The sequence below is a fragment of the Drosophila montana genome, unplaced genomic scaffold, assembly GCF_035044405.1.
Source record: "Drosophila montana isolate Dmon_TW-CO22-7 unplaced genomic scaffold, ASM3504440v1 contig_3257_1, whole genome shotgun sequence".
Lineage (NCBI taxonomy): Eukaryota > Metazoa > Arthropoda > Insecta > Diptera > Drosophilidae > Drosophila > Drosophila montana.
The window spans coordinates 517,932-533,423 of NW_026998140.1; the positions used below are offsets into that span (position 1 = coordinate 517,932).

At 38.3% G+C, this 15,492-nt stretch overlaps 1 protein-coding gene and 1 long non-coding RNA gene across 7 annotated transcripts in view; one reads left to right on the forward strand and one right to left on the reverse strand.

Moving 5' to 3' along the window:
- The window catches only part of Fas3 (fasciclin 3), a 106,351-nt gene extending 92,290 nt beyond the window's left edge, over nucleotides 1-14,061 (reverse strand). For all 6 annotated transcript variants that reach the window (XM_064690330.1, XM_064690329.1, XM_064690334.1 and 3 more), the window contains exon 1: nucleotides 13,002-14,061. In XM_064690330.1, coding sequence (XP_064546400.1) covers nucleotides 13,002-13,044 — 43 coding nt within the window. In that variant the 5' untranslated portion in view covers nucleotides 13,045-14,061. The remainder of the gene's footprint in view (nucleotides 1-13,001) is intronic.
- Nucleotides 1-15,492, forward strand: part of LOC135434001 (uncharacterized) — a 218,872-nt gene that overhangs the window by 132,766 nt on the left and 70,614 nt on the right. The gene's annotated exons all lie outside the window — the stretch shown is intronic.

Here is a 15,492-nt window from a genome sequence, read left to right on the forward strand (position 1 = left end):
ATAAATAAAAATACAAACAAAATCGCTTTAGCTGCACTTAATTTGCATTTAATATATTTAATTTGTAAACATTTTAATTACTTTTATTTACGCTGACCATATACACACACACAGACACACACACACGCACGTGAAATTGTTGTAAATGTTTATTTTGTTTATTTGCTTTGCTGAATGGTCGCTTTTGCAGTTGCCAACAGATTGTCGCATTGTTTTGATTGCTGTTATTGTTTCATATTTTTATGTAATTCTCACAGCACACACCAAAATTAACACTCGCCCAAAAACTTCTCGCTGTCTCACTGTAAATGTATCTGCAGCTGTGTCTGCATTTGTATCTGCATCTGCATCTGTATCTGTAGCTGTAGCTGTGAGTGTGCCTCTGGCCAAGGTGAAAGTTTTTCTGTGTTTTGTATTTTGATTGTTGTTGGCGCTGTTGTAAGAGCTTTTTATGTTTGTCTGCCACTTTTTGCGGCGCTTTTATTGTACATGTTAATTTTGTACATTTAATTACTTAATTAAATGCGGAAATTAGATAGATGATAGCCATGGCTGTGAAGTGGAGAGTGGAATATAAAAATATGAGTGCGATTCTATGAAGTGAAAGTGCTTGAAGGGCTTTGCAAATGAAAATGAAAACAAAATGAGTTTTTGATGTCTTTATTTTCCAGCAATAAAAGCGGCTTAACTGAAACCCAGAGGCAGAGAATGGCGAGCAAGACGAAATGAGTGCAGAATTGCTGGACAAATAAACAAATTTGAGGTTGAAAAGTAGAGTATTTAGAGTATTTACTATAATTGAGAATGCAATGGAGCAGAAAAATTGGGTTTAATGGGTGGCAAGCCTGGAAATGAAAGAGCTCGACGGAAAATTTATGGGAGGAATAAGAAAGAGCTGTCAAAAATAGAATTGAGTAAGGGAATATAAATTAGAATCAGACAAAAAATAGATAGCTGGCAATACAGAAAGAAGAAAAACTTAAAGTAGTTAAATTAGTTCTAGAAGGTGGGAACTCTATACCCTAACCCTAGGAATTCAAGGAACTAATGGAAGTAGTAGAATAATTGGAGGTAAAGTAAGAAATCGATAAATTTTGGGGAACTATGAGAATGAGTCTTGACTAAACTAAACAAATTAATAATAATAATATTGTTAATTATTAATATTGTTAATAACATCACGTTAAGTTTTTAAAATATATTAGATATATATTATTTGCACCACGCCAAGCCAATCTATCAGAGGGCAGGCTTAACCCAATACTTTCACCTGCCACTTGTAGCCTTCTGCTAGTTAGTTAAACTAATTTTCGGGCTCCGAAATAGTTTGGTTTGCAGTTGGTAACAAGGCTGTTTGGTTGGCTGATAAATTCTTTTGGTCGGCCAACACTATCAGCAAAAGCAAATACTTGTCTGGCCTTAAAAAAATATTCATTATGCGATAAGTTAAGAGCCGCAGTCGGGCCTGGGCTAAGAAAACTTTCAGCTGTTTGTCGGTTACGCGCTTAAGTTTATAATAATAAAAATAAAATAAATATAAAACGCAACGCCATAAAGCGAAAAACTTTCTTGCCTGACTCACGCACTCGCGGCTCACTTAGAAAGTAATTACATAAAAAATACAACAGCAAGCGGGCTAGAATAAAAAAACAAAAAATATGTCTATGTCAGGGCAACTCTCGCACACTCACTGTGCGTGCGTCGTGAAATTTATTTAAATTTAATTTTAATTCTATGTACTTTTTCCTTTTTCTTTGAAAGTTCACCAGTAAAGTTGCCCGTTTAGGCTGTAATGTTGTGCATTTAGCGGGAGGGGAACTCTATACTTTATTTTATGCTATTTCTTTGTGTTTTATGACGACGGCTTTTCACTCTTCCTTCACGGAGCTGCTCGCAGCGCTTGTGGCTGGGCTTACAAGTGGCCTGGTCAGTTTTTGCATTTGCATTTGGATTGCCTTGTGCTGGTCACGCACAGAAGAATGGCATATTGTTGAAGGTTTTCTTGATTGGATAAGGTTTCAGTTTGGTTGACGCAATGTGAATTGTTTTCAGGTAGATTAGGAAAAAGCGCTGAAAGGGTTTACTAATCCACATAACTTATTTTGGCAGGGGAAAGGGCTCGCAAAGCCTTGGAATAACAACATTATTTAATGCAAACTTTCATGGATCTCACAAGTTAAGCCACAGCTTGTACTGTTTCAATTCCACTGTTCCACGTTTTAGTGTTCCATTCCAACTGTCTCAGTGTGAATATCTAATGGGAAGCTGTTTAATTCATTAAGTTCACATATTTTATTTTAATTATCATATACAATGCTGTCCCATTCCACTCGATTTACTTCAAATATCTTATCTCAGCCCAATAGTGTGTGCCATTTTACAGTTTCTCAAATTATTCTTTTTCCGTTATAAATGCCTTAAATTCCATTGCTTTACTTTTTGTTATATTTGAATTTTCACAATTTTCTTAGAGTGCATCATTCCGTTCCCATCGTTCCATTCCCAATAATTCAAATTCTCTGCGTAAGTTTATCTATCAAATCTTGTTTCTAGCTTTTTGCTTTCTATTCTAATTGACTTCATTAGCCTTGTTCCACTTCTTGGGCCATTCGTTTCGTTTGCCAAGCTAGTTTCCACCTCATTTCGATTATTTTGCACAATTTTCGAAAACACTTCAAAATTGCATGCAAAGTGTCAGGCACGTTAATATGCACACATCAATCCTAATCTGAACGAGCAGCACATTGATGAGAAAATTGAGTGGGTCGACAAGAAGGAGGAGGAGAAGGAGACGGGGGAGGAGGATGAGGAGAAGGTAAAGTCGTTCGCTCATTCAGCCAGACATTTTGCTAATGAACAACTGGGCCCATTGTCTGGCCAATAAATGAGTAAGTGCGACAGCAGTAACGACAACGAGCAGTAGCAGTAGCAGTAGGCAGTGAGCAGTAGCAGCAGCAGTGGCAACACGCCAGCTGACAACTGTTTTGTCGCACGAACCTGGCACATTTATCAAATTAAACATTGGCCCAGTCTCAGTCTCGACGCTGTCCAGTTTGCTGAGATTTGCACTGATTGCAGTGGCCAACACGTCAACCCTTAACCCCCCCTCCTCCCCACGTACCCGGACCGAGGGTCTAGTTGTGGCTGGTGTTAAATTGTCAATTTTTGTGAGTGTGTGTGCGAGTGTGTATGTGTGTGTGTGTGTGTGTGTTGCGAGGCTTAACGAGCTCCTGTCATGTCAGAAAATTGTCACATTTTCCCTTTAATTGCGGGACAAACAGCGATCCCAACAATTTAGACATTAGCAGTCGAGTCGAAAGCCGCAGCACAAGTGCCAGTTACAACGATTTTAATTATGTGGATGCGTTAGTTCTTGTCCAACAAGTGTGCCTGTGTGTGTGTGTGGGTAAATACAGCTAAGAAAAGAGTGTACAAAAACTGGGTAAATAGCCAATGGAGGAAAAAATGTGAGGAAACATCATGTGTGTGTCAGACAGAGTCGGGGTCATGCCGGGAAAATGGGTTACAGAAAACTATAGAAAAACATATATCAATAATAACAAGTAAACATCTGGCTGATGTGTGCAACCGACTGCGCAATACACTGTTCACAGTCTAATAAAAGGTTAAGACGAAAAAAAAACAATTTTATTATTGTGTATTTGACTGGAAGAATCTTAACACAAAGCAAAAGCTTTCAAGCTACTTTAAATATATGTAGCTGGGTTTTTTTTGGTTTTCTTTTATGTTCAGGTTCAGCTCTACAAATAAAGCTGACATAAATTGTTACAGGTTGAATGCCTCTTTGTAGGCGTGCCCAATACTCTATCCGAAGCCGATATACACAAGAATACTTTCCATTTAAAGCTGTCATCATGAGTCAACCAGCCAAATTTGGCGTGCTCAGCTCTAGATTTTACAGAGACCTCGACCCTCACAGCTTGTACGGCCATCAACAAATATGCCCGTTTCAACTGTGTGTACAGTGTGTTGAAACAAGTGTGTGCGTCTGTCCAAACTGTCGAAACTTTGAAATTGACTCCCTGACGGTTGGTTTTTCTCTCCTTTGGGGATTTTTATTTTGTACCAAAAGTCACACAGAAAACAAAAAGTCAAAGCAGAACAGAAACAGCTACAGAAACAGCGAAAAAGTTGTACAAATACAACGTGCGAGCAATACAAATAGAAATAATTAACTTTTAACATCTTCAAGCCGCGCTCTCTCACTCTCTCACGCACACCTGCAGACGCACTCTCCTCCCCCCCCCCCTCTCTCTCTTTCCCTCTCTCTTGCGGCAACACCCATTGAACAAACAGTGCACAAAAATAAAGTAAGTAACATGTATAGAAAAGTAGCATACAAAATGAACGGCAATAATTGGAAAAACAACAATAAAGAGAGCCATAGCAATAACAGTTAAAACTATTAACACTTACACACACACACGCAGCTGGTCACACTTAGTGTGGCAATCATTGCGCATGTGTGCGTGCCTTGCTTTTCACGCCTGACACACACACAAAGCGCGGTAGCCGGAGCAGGAAACTAAAAATGAAATATAGGTCTAATAGCATTTTGTGGCAAATTAAAAAAATTAGAAGAAAACCAAAAAAAAGCCACAACTGAAAATAGCTTTCAGAAATGTTAAGAAATAACTGAAGCCGCCGCAACGAGTAGCAGCAGCAGTAGCAGAAGAAGAAGGAGAAGCAGGAGAACCAGCGCCAAGTTTTTAATGAACAAAAATGGAAACTAGTCGAGCAGAATTGAGGAACCGGTTCGTGAGCAACAACTTGGCAACTGTTTGACTCTCTGTGTGTGCGTGTGTGTGTACATGTGTGCGTGTGTGTGTGTATCTATAAGCTACACAAAAGTTAAGCATTTAGATATGAAAGATAGCAGCTGCGTTTTGTGGGGGGGGCTTTGTTCGTGTACAAGTTGTAAACATGCGCTTGGGTGAGGCTAACCAAAAAAAACTAAATAAAAATATAAGTAAAGAACTATAATAAAATAAAACGAAGAAGAACATGCTCGGAAAAGGCCATAACTCTACATGGGAGCGAGAGAGTCTTTGAACTTTGAGCTGGGCGATCCAAGCTGCGGTTGCGGCTACCTAGCAACAGCAGCCAACTACAGAACTACAAGAGACGAGTTGAAAAAGGTGTGATATGTGATATATGCGCATAAATATTGTGTGCCGCAAAGTGTTGCGAAACTTGGGGAACACGTTAACTCGGGCAGGTAGCGGCAAGCGCTTCTATTCTACAGAACATACGTATTAGGCAACAGCAAATTGTTATTGTCTTTGTTAGTTTAATTACCAGGAATTTTAATCTAATAAGTATTTATATATATTCAGTTTCTGAAAAGTTTTAATCCAATTACTATCACAAGTGACTATTATTTTATTTATAATTATTTTATAATCATAATTATTATTATTATTATTTGATTTTTAATATAATTATTATATGATATTTATTATCACTATTATTTTATTATTTATTTTGAAAATTTTAAAACATAATTTCAAATTATTATTAAATTTATTATTTTCAGTATAAGTAAGATTATTATTATTATTGCCATACATTTTTTATTATTATTATTTCTTAAAATTAATAGCCCAATTTAAATTTGCATTATTTTAATTATGATTATTATTATCCTTACTTTTCTTTTTATTATTATCATTAGTATTAGTAGTAGTATTAATATAGTATTATTAACATTATTATTTTAATATTTAGTTTTTAAATTTATAAAATATTAATAATTTTCATTATTATTATGTTTTATTATTATTATCATTATTATGATGATCACTATTAAATTAAAAAATGTTCAATTTTCAATTTGTAAGCCAATTGTAATTCGTATTATTTTTATGATAAGTATTATTATTTCCATTTTATTATCATAATTATTTATTTATTAATTCAATAATTTATTATTATTATTATTTTAATATTATTAGTATTATTATAGGTGTTTTTACACAATATAAATTATCATTTGCACTTATTTATTTATTTTTATCATTTATAGCATCATTTTATTTATTATTATATATACTTTTCATTTGAGCTTCTTCTGTTGTATTTCAACATTGATTCAAATTAATTTATTTTTCTGCCTATTTTACTAAACGCCAAAAAGCAAATGCAGCGGCTTAAATATCGTTAAGTAATTTCCACTCTTGCAATAATAATATTATTATTTTTTCAAATTTGTTCATTACTTAATTTTAATTTGTATACTTTTTTTTCCATAATAATATGAATATTTATTTTGAGTTATGCTCGGCTATTTGCACAGTTGTATATTCATTATTTCTGCCATTCATTGTTTGCACAAATGCATTATGATTTGAAATAATTATTAATTATAATGCCCAACGCCGCACGTGCATTATTTTCAATTATTTCGCATTTTTGGCAGGCGGGTGGAAAGAGGGCGTACGATAGAGAGGGGAAGGCGGCGGAGTTGGGCTCTCTAATGCCGCTCATTTAGGCATGTAAATTTAATTAAAATTGCACATTTAATTATGTTATTATATGCCAAAAATGCATTGCTCATGCCACATGCCCACATGCCACGCCCATTGCGAAATAATAATTTTGTTGTGCGCTCTCTTCCAGCTGCGAGAGCTGCCCGTCAATGCATTCTACGAATAAATGATTCATTTGGCTAGTCATATCATAGAATGATAGAAAAATAATAAAATTTTGTATATTGATTAAAATGTAATCAACTTGATATTTGCACAATAGAATCAAGTGGCAAGTGGCAAGCGGCAAGCGGCTTGTGGCAGTTGCATGAGCTAATTTTGTGGGCATTTATTAAAATTTAATAACATTTTTAAGTAGCGGCAAATCAAATGCGGCATAGCTCTGGCCAGTTGTGAAATTATATATGTTAGTAATTAACTTAGCCTTGGACAGCAAGAGAATTTCTTGTTTGTGCAACTTGAATTCTGCTGCCGCATGCCACAAACAGTTGCAGCACAAAAACAATTCGATTCGATGTCGACAAGCCAAAGTTGTTGCCCCCAAGCAAATTGCATGGGCCACATGTGAATAATGTCACATATATGTGGAGTACTATATATGTGACACAATAAAGTAATCTTATCTGCAACCTGCCAGCATACAATGTGGCTGTGTGTGTGTGAGTGTGTCAGGGTGTGTGTGTGTCAGGGTGTGTGTGTGTGTGTGTTACACATATTGTTGATATTGATAAGAGCTTCACTAGCAGAATGCTTATCTAATCGCATTTACCCAATGCGACCACAACAAAATCAATGTACACAAATATGTTAAATGCGTGTGTGTGTACCTTGTGTGTGTGTGTGTGTTTGTTTGTTGTGTGTGTGCCCCAAAAACGAGAAGCGTCCAACAATAATGGAATTTACAAATTGTTGCTGCACAGGTGCATTGTGTTATCAGGTAAACGTGGCCTAAATCAAAGCCAACACAAAATAGTACAAACAAATAAACAGGCACGAATCAATTGTGAATGCAAATGGCATTTGTGAATGCATTCACTGACTCATGACCAACGCAACTGGACGAGGCAAGAGACTTTTTTAATGTTCCATTGCCTGTTCGAAACTTCTAACTAATTTCTTTCAACTGGCGAAAAACAGTTTTCTCTGCGTGACTAATTACGAGTTACGACTCGAGTACGCAATGAATCGCATATGAGTTGATGAATCATGGATTTATATAGTCACGCTGTGCCTGATAGATATTTATATATATAATATATACAATATATGGACTGGCAATAATAGCCATTATAGTAGTCATCAAGTGTGTGTAAAAACGAGGAAAAGATATGATTTTTCGCGGAAAACACAAATAAAAATGAGATGCGAATTGTGTAAATGAGGTCAACTGGGAACTAGTCAGTGTTGGTATATGCCATGAGAAAGATGAATCAGTTGCTCTAACTAAATGTGAATACTCTGTGGCTTAGCCAGCTGCGCTAGTGAGATAAAGCTTTGTAAATCAGGACAACATTTTATTATAGATCAGTAAGTTGTTTGAATATGAGTACATAATGAGTACTATGAATGAAAGGTACAGTAGACAATCGCAAGTGAGTGAGTGTAAGAGTATTAGAGTCGAATGCGAGATGCCCATTACTTTATAGCATAAATACTAGTATAAGTTCTGAGTTGTACTGACTCGTATTTTCACTAAGCATTCGACTCACACCAAGTTGTTGGTTACATAAATGAGTAAAATAAGTGTAAGTACATAGTAAGCACTCGACAAGAATGAATATGGCAGTCAAATAAAGTTAAAGATTATCAGAGTTAATTAAAATATATCCAGAAGTATGAATAGTTTGAGTAATCCAAGCATGAGCTGTGAGTAGTTATGAGTAGTGTGAGCAAAAGACGTGTGAGCTTCGAGTAGTAGAAGTTTCATACGCTGCGCGTATTTATGACTCATACTACGCATACTACTCTTAATTGACTGCCAACGCAATGCTGTGACTACAGTTTCGAACTGTATCTCGGGCTTATATCTGCGCCTGTCTGTGCCAATCATTCGATATACTTAAAAGTAACTTTTCTGCCAGACAGCTCGTATTCAAAGTACTCGTGTACGTGCCCCTAAAGACAATGCGTACAAATCGATCAAAAGTTTCGCCTACGTAAATTGTAAACTCTGCTCTACTTAAGGAACTGCACACACACACACACACACCCTAGAAAACTTCTATATCCGCTGGCAACTTTTCTTTATTGTCTCGCAACTGTTTCGTTGTTTGTTATATGCATACACATATACTTTGCTATTATATTTAATTTGCCTGGCATACGCTTTGTCAATATCGCAGCATATTGTCTTAATGCTTGTACTCTTTGGTGTTGTCTCTCTCGCTCTCACATGCGCAGGCTACACAGCGATCTGTGTGTGCCTTTTGCCCGAAATTCCAACATGGCCCAAAGCATTGCCAACTTCCTGTGCCCCTCACACACACACACTCACACACACTCACATACACAGACGACACAGTGACATATAAACCGTTACACAAAGTTGCATTTTATGCATGCAAAAAACTTGTGTCTCGTTGTTGCTGTTGCTGACATTGTTCCGTCATTTTTCGGCAAATTAGTCACGAATTTGTTTATTTTATTTGCCGCCAACTGAAACATTTCAGCCATCATTACGGGCAACGCAAACGCTTCCGTTAATGCGCTGAAACTGACAGGAAAAATGGCCAAAAAAGGAAACACAACTACATTTAGGCCAAATAAATGGAGAATTAAACAGAAAATCAATAGAGCTGCCAGCCTGACCGAAGCCCATCCAAAACAGACCCAAAGCAACGGACCAAATGAGCTGCAAATTTGAAGGCGTCAAAAAAAAAAAAAACAAAAAAAGGAGGCGGAAAGCAATTAAAAAGCGGAAATTGAATAAAGCAGCAGCAGCAGCAGAAGGGGGAAAAAAGTGAAGAAGAGCCGACTGGACACACTCTGCACATAAGAAGCGTAGCCGAAGGCGCGTTTAAGCCTTTGTCTTAAGCGCATTCACCTGCGAATTGCTAGGGGGTTGGCGGGGGGGCAAGAGCGATTGCTCTGCTTCCAGTTTCAGTTTCAGTTACAAAAAGTTGTGGGCCCCGAAAGGTCCGAGCCGTAACCCAAACCCTATGCCAATTCCAGGCTCGGGCACAAAGCAATGCAAAAACTCTAACGAAACGACGTTGTTATGAATATGAATGAGAATGTTGTCTCTCAGTTCTCTGCTGCTGCTGCTGCTTCTGTTTCTGCTTCTTCTTATACGGGCACAGCACATGCAATTACCATACGAAGCAACACTGAAAGAATATGGTACAAGGCATATAAACTATTTAAATACACTTCCAAATGCATAGCCAACACGAACTGTACAGCAAATACACTTTTTTATGGGAAATGTTGACTTGGACTTTTTTGTAGATATTTTTTTATTATTTTTAAAATTAATCTGAAATATATTAAGCGTTTTTTCGAGTTATTTTAATATTTAGGAAATGAAATATGGACTTTTATTACGTATACAAATTTTTAAGCTTAATAACTTTTGATTAATATATTTTTTAATATATTTTCTCTTCAATTTAAAATATATTTTTTTAAAATAGAATTTATTTGTCTTTATTGGCTGGTAATTAATAAGGTGTATAATCTTTTTTTAATTAATATGCAAATATATTGAATTATTAATTTTGAAAAATTTAGAAAATATTTTAAATATTTTTTATATTTGTGCATTCATTATAAAAAGTTTATTTAAAAATCTAAAAGCACGTGGAATCAGTAATTGATTTATTTGCCTATGACATAAAAGTTCATATCATATGCAGTATCGATAACAATTGCCACACACACACACACACACATGCTCAAGCAGCTTCATATATCACTTTACAAGTAATGCATAAAGAAGTCTTATCTACGGCTGCTGCCAAAATCAGTTGCTGAGCAAATGCAGCCGGAGGCATTTGCCAAGGCAAACATCAAATATTTATTTCTATGCATGCTTTTTGTTTGGCATTTTATTTATTACAGACAGAGACAGACTGCGAGAGAGGGAGAGGGAGGAGAGAGAGGGGGCTGCATGCTGTTGCCACAATTTGCGGCCATTAAAATGCATAAGCTGTAAGCAATTTTTGCATTTGACATTTGGTTATTTTGTGGCATTACTAATACGCCGCGTGTGCAGAAAGTTTAAATAGAGAAGGAGGGCGAAAAAACTACAGCCTGGACACACGAACACGACCTACCTCCCTACCTCCTAACCCCCGCTCCCCCCACTCCCTCCTTGCTTGGTCTCTATGAATGCAAGGGGCAGGCAGCCAGCAGCCCATTAAACATTTATAATTACAGCACTGATGTGTGTTTGGACCTTAAAAGAGGAGTAAACAAAAAAGTAAACAAAACAAAAACAACTTTAACGTATTCAGCGCAAAGTGGCAGCGGGTGCATTGAGCTGAGCTGCATCAAGTTGCAACTGCAACTGCAGCGGCAGCAACTGAAGCAACTGCAGCTGCAACTGAATCCGCATCCGAATCAGAATTTGAATCAGAAGCCGTAGCTCTAGCTGTAGCTGGATATGCTGTTGCATTTTTTGGCTTGTTTTGCAGGGGATTTTTTGCTTTGCATACAATTTGCGAGGCTTTTCATGTGGTGGGAGAAAGGCGCATCGCGAGGGGGGAGGGGTTGCTTTTCGACACACGTTGGGCGCCATTTGAAAGGTTTTGCCTCCGGCAGAGGCTTAGCACAACGTGAACAAAAACTGTCTGTCTTAAAGTCACGTCATGTTCGTGTTTCGTCGGGGTTGCCTTGGCTGAGTGGGCGGATGGGTTGGCTAAGGGGGGAAGGGGAGTGTGTGTGTGTGTGTGTGTTTGGAGCTGCCTGTAATGAGACAGATGCTGCTGCTGCTGCTTCATATGCCGCTCGACGCTGTTAATGTTGTTAGCCAGCATCAGCATAAATAGCATCAGCATCAACATCAGCAGCAGCAGCAGCTTCTTTTCAGCTAATGAGAATGGGAGCCGCCATGTGCGGCCCTCACTGCAGGGGCCCGCAAAATTTTGTGTGGCATAATAAGAGACGAGGCTCCGAACCGAAAACAGCAAAAAAACAAATTGAGAGAAAAAAAAGCTGAAAAACATTGAAGGATTTTAATTAAATAGGCTGCTAGGCGCTGGCAAGTTGTAAATTTAACCCCGACGGGGGGGTGGCTGAGGGGCGGCACTTTAAGGCACATACAACAGAGAGAACTGAAAGTAATACTTGAGAAGGATTTCGTCTTTTAATTGCTGGCATGTATCATGAGCACCTTTATTGTACGCATAACTCTTTGAGCTATTCATTTAGCCAAGCATATTGAAGATTGCGAAACATGGAATGTCTAGGGCTAAGTACGAAAGCTACTCAGAGACGCTTTGGCCCAAGCTAAATTAACTGGGAAATACATGAAATACAAGGCTTAAAGACTTTCGTTTAAAAATAAATAAGAATTTAAGAGTTTCATTAAATGAAATTAAAAATAGAAAATACGTGCGACTTGAAACTTTTACAGAAGACTTAAAAACATCATGATATTGAGGAGGTTCAGTAAAGGGCAATAACATTTTAAAAAATTGAGAAAATGTTTATAAATTGTCTTCACATTTTTCACATTCCGTAAACAAGTTTTTTTATCTACATATAAGCATTTAATTATACAATAAAAACGTATTGAAGTGGGATTGAATTAAAATGGAAATATATAATCAGGTATTCATTCAAAATATATATATTTTTTTTTAGTAAATTAATTTTAATGCCAAACATTTATACACATTGTTTTCTTCAACTGTTGCTCAAGAGTTAAACGAACAAACAACTTGCAATACAATCGCTTCATTAAAAGCCGAGTTACCAAAGCATATTTGACCTTTCCGGCTTAAAACGAAGCCCAAGCTGTTGCCCACTAAAAGGTCACAGTGCATTCGCTTAGCCAGCTTCGGCTTCGGTTCACAGGTAACCGAAGCCTTTCGGCTGTGGAGCCTACGAGCATGCGCAGTCGCGCAAGTGTCCAAAAATTAAATTTGTATAAACAGGTCAGTCGATGGGATAAATAAAACCCGCCAAAAAAGCGTCCCAACTCACGCGTGACACGCGACGTTAACGTAAACGATGTATTCAAACGACTTTTTGTCATATTTTTTATTTTTAGCTTTAAGTTCATCAATCAAATTCTAATATGGCCCATAAAGAGATGTAGAAAAAATTTCCATACTCTAGCGCGAACAAGTTTTCTATAAAAAATGCACACACACACACACACCAACACACACAGAAATACCTGCATAGATATTAACAGAAAAAGTTGTGTGTATCAATCAGCGCTTAAAAATAAACTCGCGCCTCGTGATATCATCTCGAGTCTAGAGCTGGGGCTGGGTCTGGGTCTGGGTCTGGGTCTCTCTCGCTCTTGGCTTGAGTTCTTCTTACCTGCTAAAATGGCTGCCAGAAATACAAAAACGATCCGTGACATTTTGTTATAGTTCTTCTTCTTCTTCTTCTGCTTCTGGTTGGGTGTTGCTCCTGTAATCCTTATATGTGCACTTTTATAAGTATTTTATGTGACTTTGGCCCGGGGCAAAGGCGCTTTTTTATTATTATTATTTGAGGTTTTTTTGTTGTTGCTTTTTTTCACTCTCGCGTATTTGGCAAAGAGCTTACTGATTTTTGTTGTAGTTGTTGTTGTTGTTGTTTTTGTTGTTGTGCTTTGGCTTTCCAAGCATAAAATGTGTCGCTTTGGTTGAGTTGTATGGCGCGAGCGCGGGGCGGGGCGGGCTCTGAGCACTTTACGGCCGTTGCAGCCTTTGTGTGTGCGAGTGTGTAAGTGTGTGTGTGTGTGTTATATGGTGTATATATTTTGTGTGTGTATGTGTTTTGTTATATGTGTTTACTTTTAGCGCGCACTGTCAACACACATTTGATGACGAAAATTTGAGCGGGTTTCTTGAACTCGTTTCCGAAATAAACGCAACTCTATAAATTCTCTGGCACAAAGGACTGTAATAATTCTTTTGCTTTTGCTTTTGCTTTGGCCAATTGGCACTGAAGAAACGCGTGAGACGCAAGTCCGGCTGACTAGGCTGCGGCCCAAGACGCAGTTACGTTAAGCGATGCGGGCACAGATACAGATACAGCGACAGCCACGGCTACAGCTACAGCTACAGATACACACGCACAGCGCACGCTACCAAAACGAAATGACGTTATGAATTTGATGACGTTGAGCGTGGAACGTTAAGCATTCGGCTTTGCCGGCAATACCAAGCGCACACAAACAAACGCGCGTCTCTGTGTGTGCGTCCGTGTGTGTGTGGGTGAAACACAACGAAATCGAACGAAGCGACGAACCGAATCGTTCCAAACAAAATAAACGCACGAGCGAAATGCACGACGAGTCGCAGCGTAGACGAACGAACGGGCGAACGAACGGAAAATGTCGATACGAGAAATGGAAATCGGTTGGCGGAGCGAACGAAGCGTTGAATGCAACAGTTACCAACAGACTGAGTGTGTTCTGTATCTATGAAGTTGCCAAACGGCCCAACGGCCACGCAGCGGCAGCAGCAGCAGCAGCAGCGACGACGACGGCAGCAGCAGCAGCACACATACACACACACAACGCACGCACACAACGCTGACTGCACACATATGCAGCGCGCACACACATATGCAGGCAGCGACGCTCAGCAACATTTTGTGCGCGCTTAGCAACATGCGCACCCAGCTAGCAACATTTGCTGGATGTTGCGTAGCGGCCAGCGTCATGCTGCGCGCAGCTTGTTGCTGCGTGTCCGTGTGCTACTTTAGCTGGGGCAGCGGGCATCTTTTGTCAGTTCGATTTGAATTTGTTTGCATTTGTTGCTGTTGTTGTTGTTTGTTTGCTGCATGCCACTTGATAATCTGTGCCTTTTGTTTGCTGCCACCCGATGTGTGCCTTGCTGCACAGGCAAAACAAATCGCGAACTGACCTACATGATTAGTCCCTACACAAAACGAGCACAAACACACACACACGCATACTTGAGCACACACACGTACCTAAATCAATTATGAACTGCAATCGAAATATGCATATTGTATGACAAGTGTTCTCTGGGCATTTGTGGCGCCACCCAGTTTATTTATTGTGGCACATAACATATTCATTTTGCTAGCTGCACTCCACTCGTCTTCCCTTTGCCGTACCTTCGCTCACGTGGCCAATAACATTAGCAACCTTTTAAATTTAATCAAAGCTTCTATTTTTTCAACAAACGCACGCTTTGGCTGCCCTTTGGCCATATTTTGCATACGCTGAGGCAAACCAAAGCATTGGCAAAAATATATATACCCTGCACAGTGACTGAAATGGGGTATATTGCGATGGAGCTTAGGCCAAATTTCGAAATGTACAAAGTAAAAGATGTAAGAAAATATTAAAATTGGATATTATTATAAACAATCAATGGAAGTGAATTGGTCTAATTACATATTTAAGGCAAGTTTCAAGCCAACCCGATTTTGATCAGAGCCGTTTTCCCCTAACTGTCCACACCAATTACCCACGTTCCACCTTTTTATCTATATTTTCACTAAAATCACATTATGACAGCAAGTCAATCTATCAGTCAGTCAATAAATCAGTCAGTCAGTCTATCAGTCAGCCAGTCAATCAATCAATTAGATATTCACTTAGTCACTTAGTCGTGCAATTAGTCAGCTAGTCATTCAATCGGTCTATCAATCTGCCAATTAGTCAGTCAGTCAATCAGTCATTCAATCAGACATTTAATCAGTCAATGAATTAGTCAATCTGACAGTCAACCAATCAGTTAGTCAGTCAATCAAACAGTCAGTCCGTCGGACAATCATGCAGTCAGTTAGTCAATCAGAATCAACCAAATAATTTATCAGTCAGTCAGTTGGGTAATCAGTCAATCAG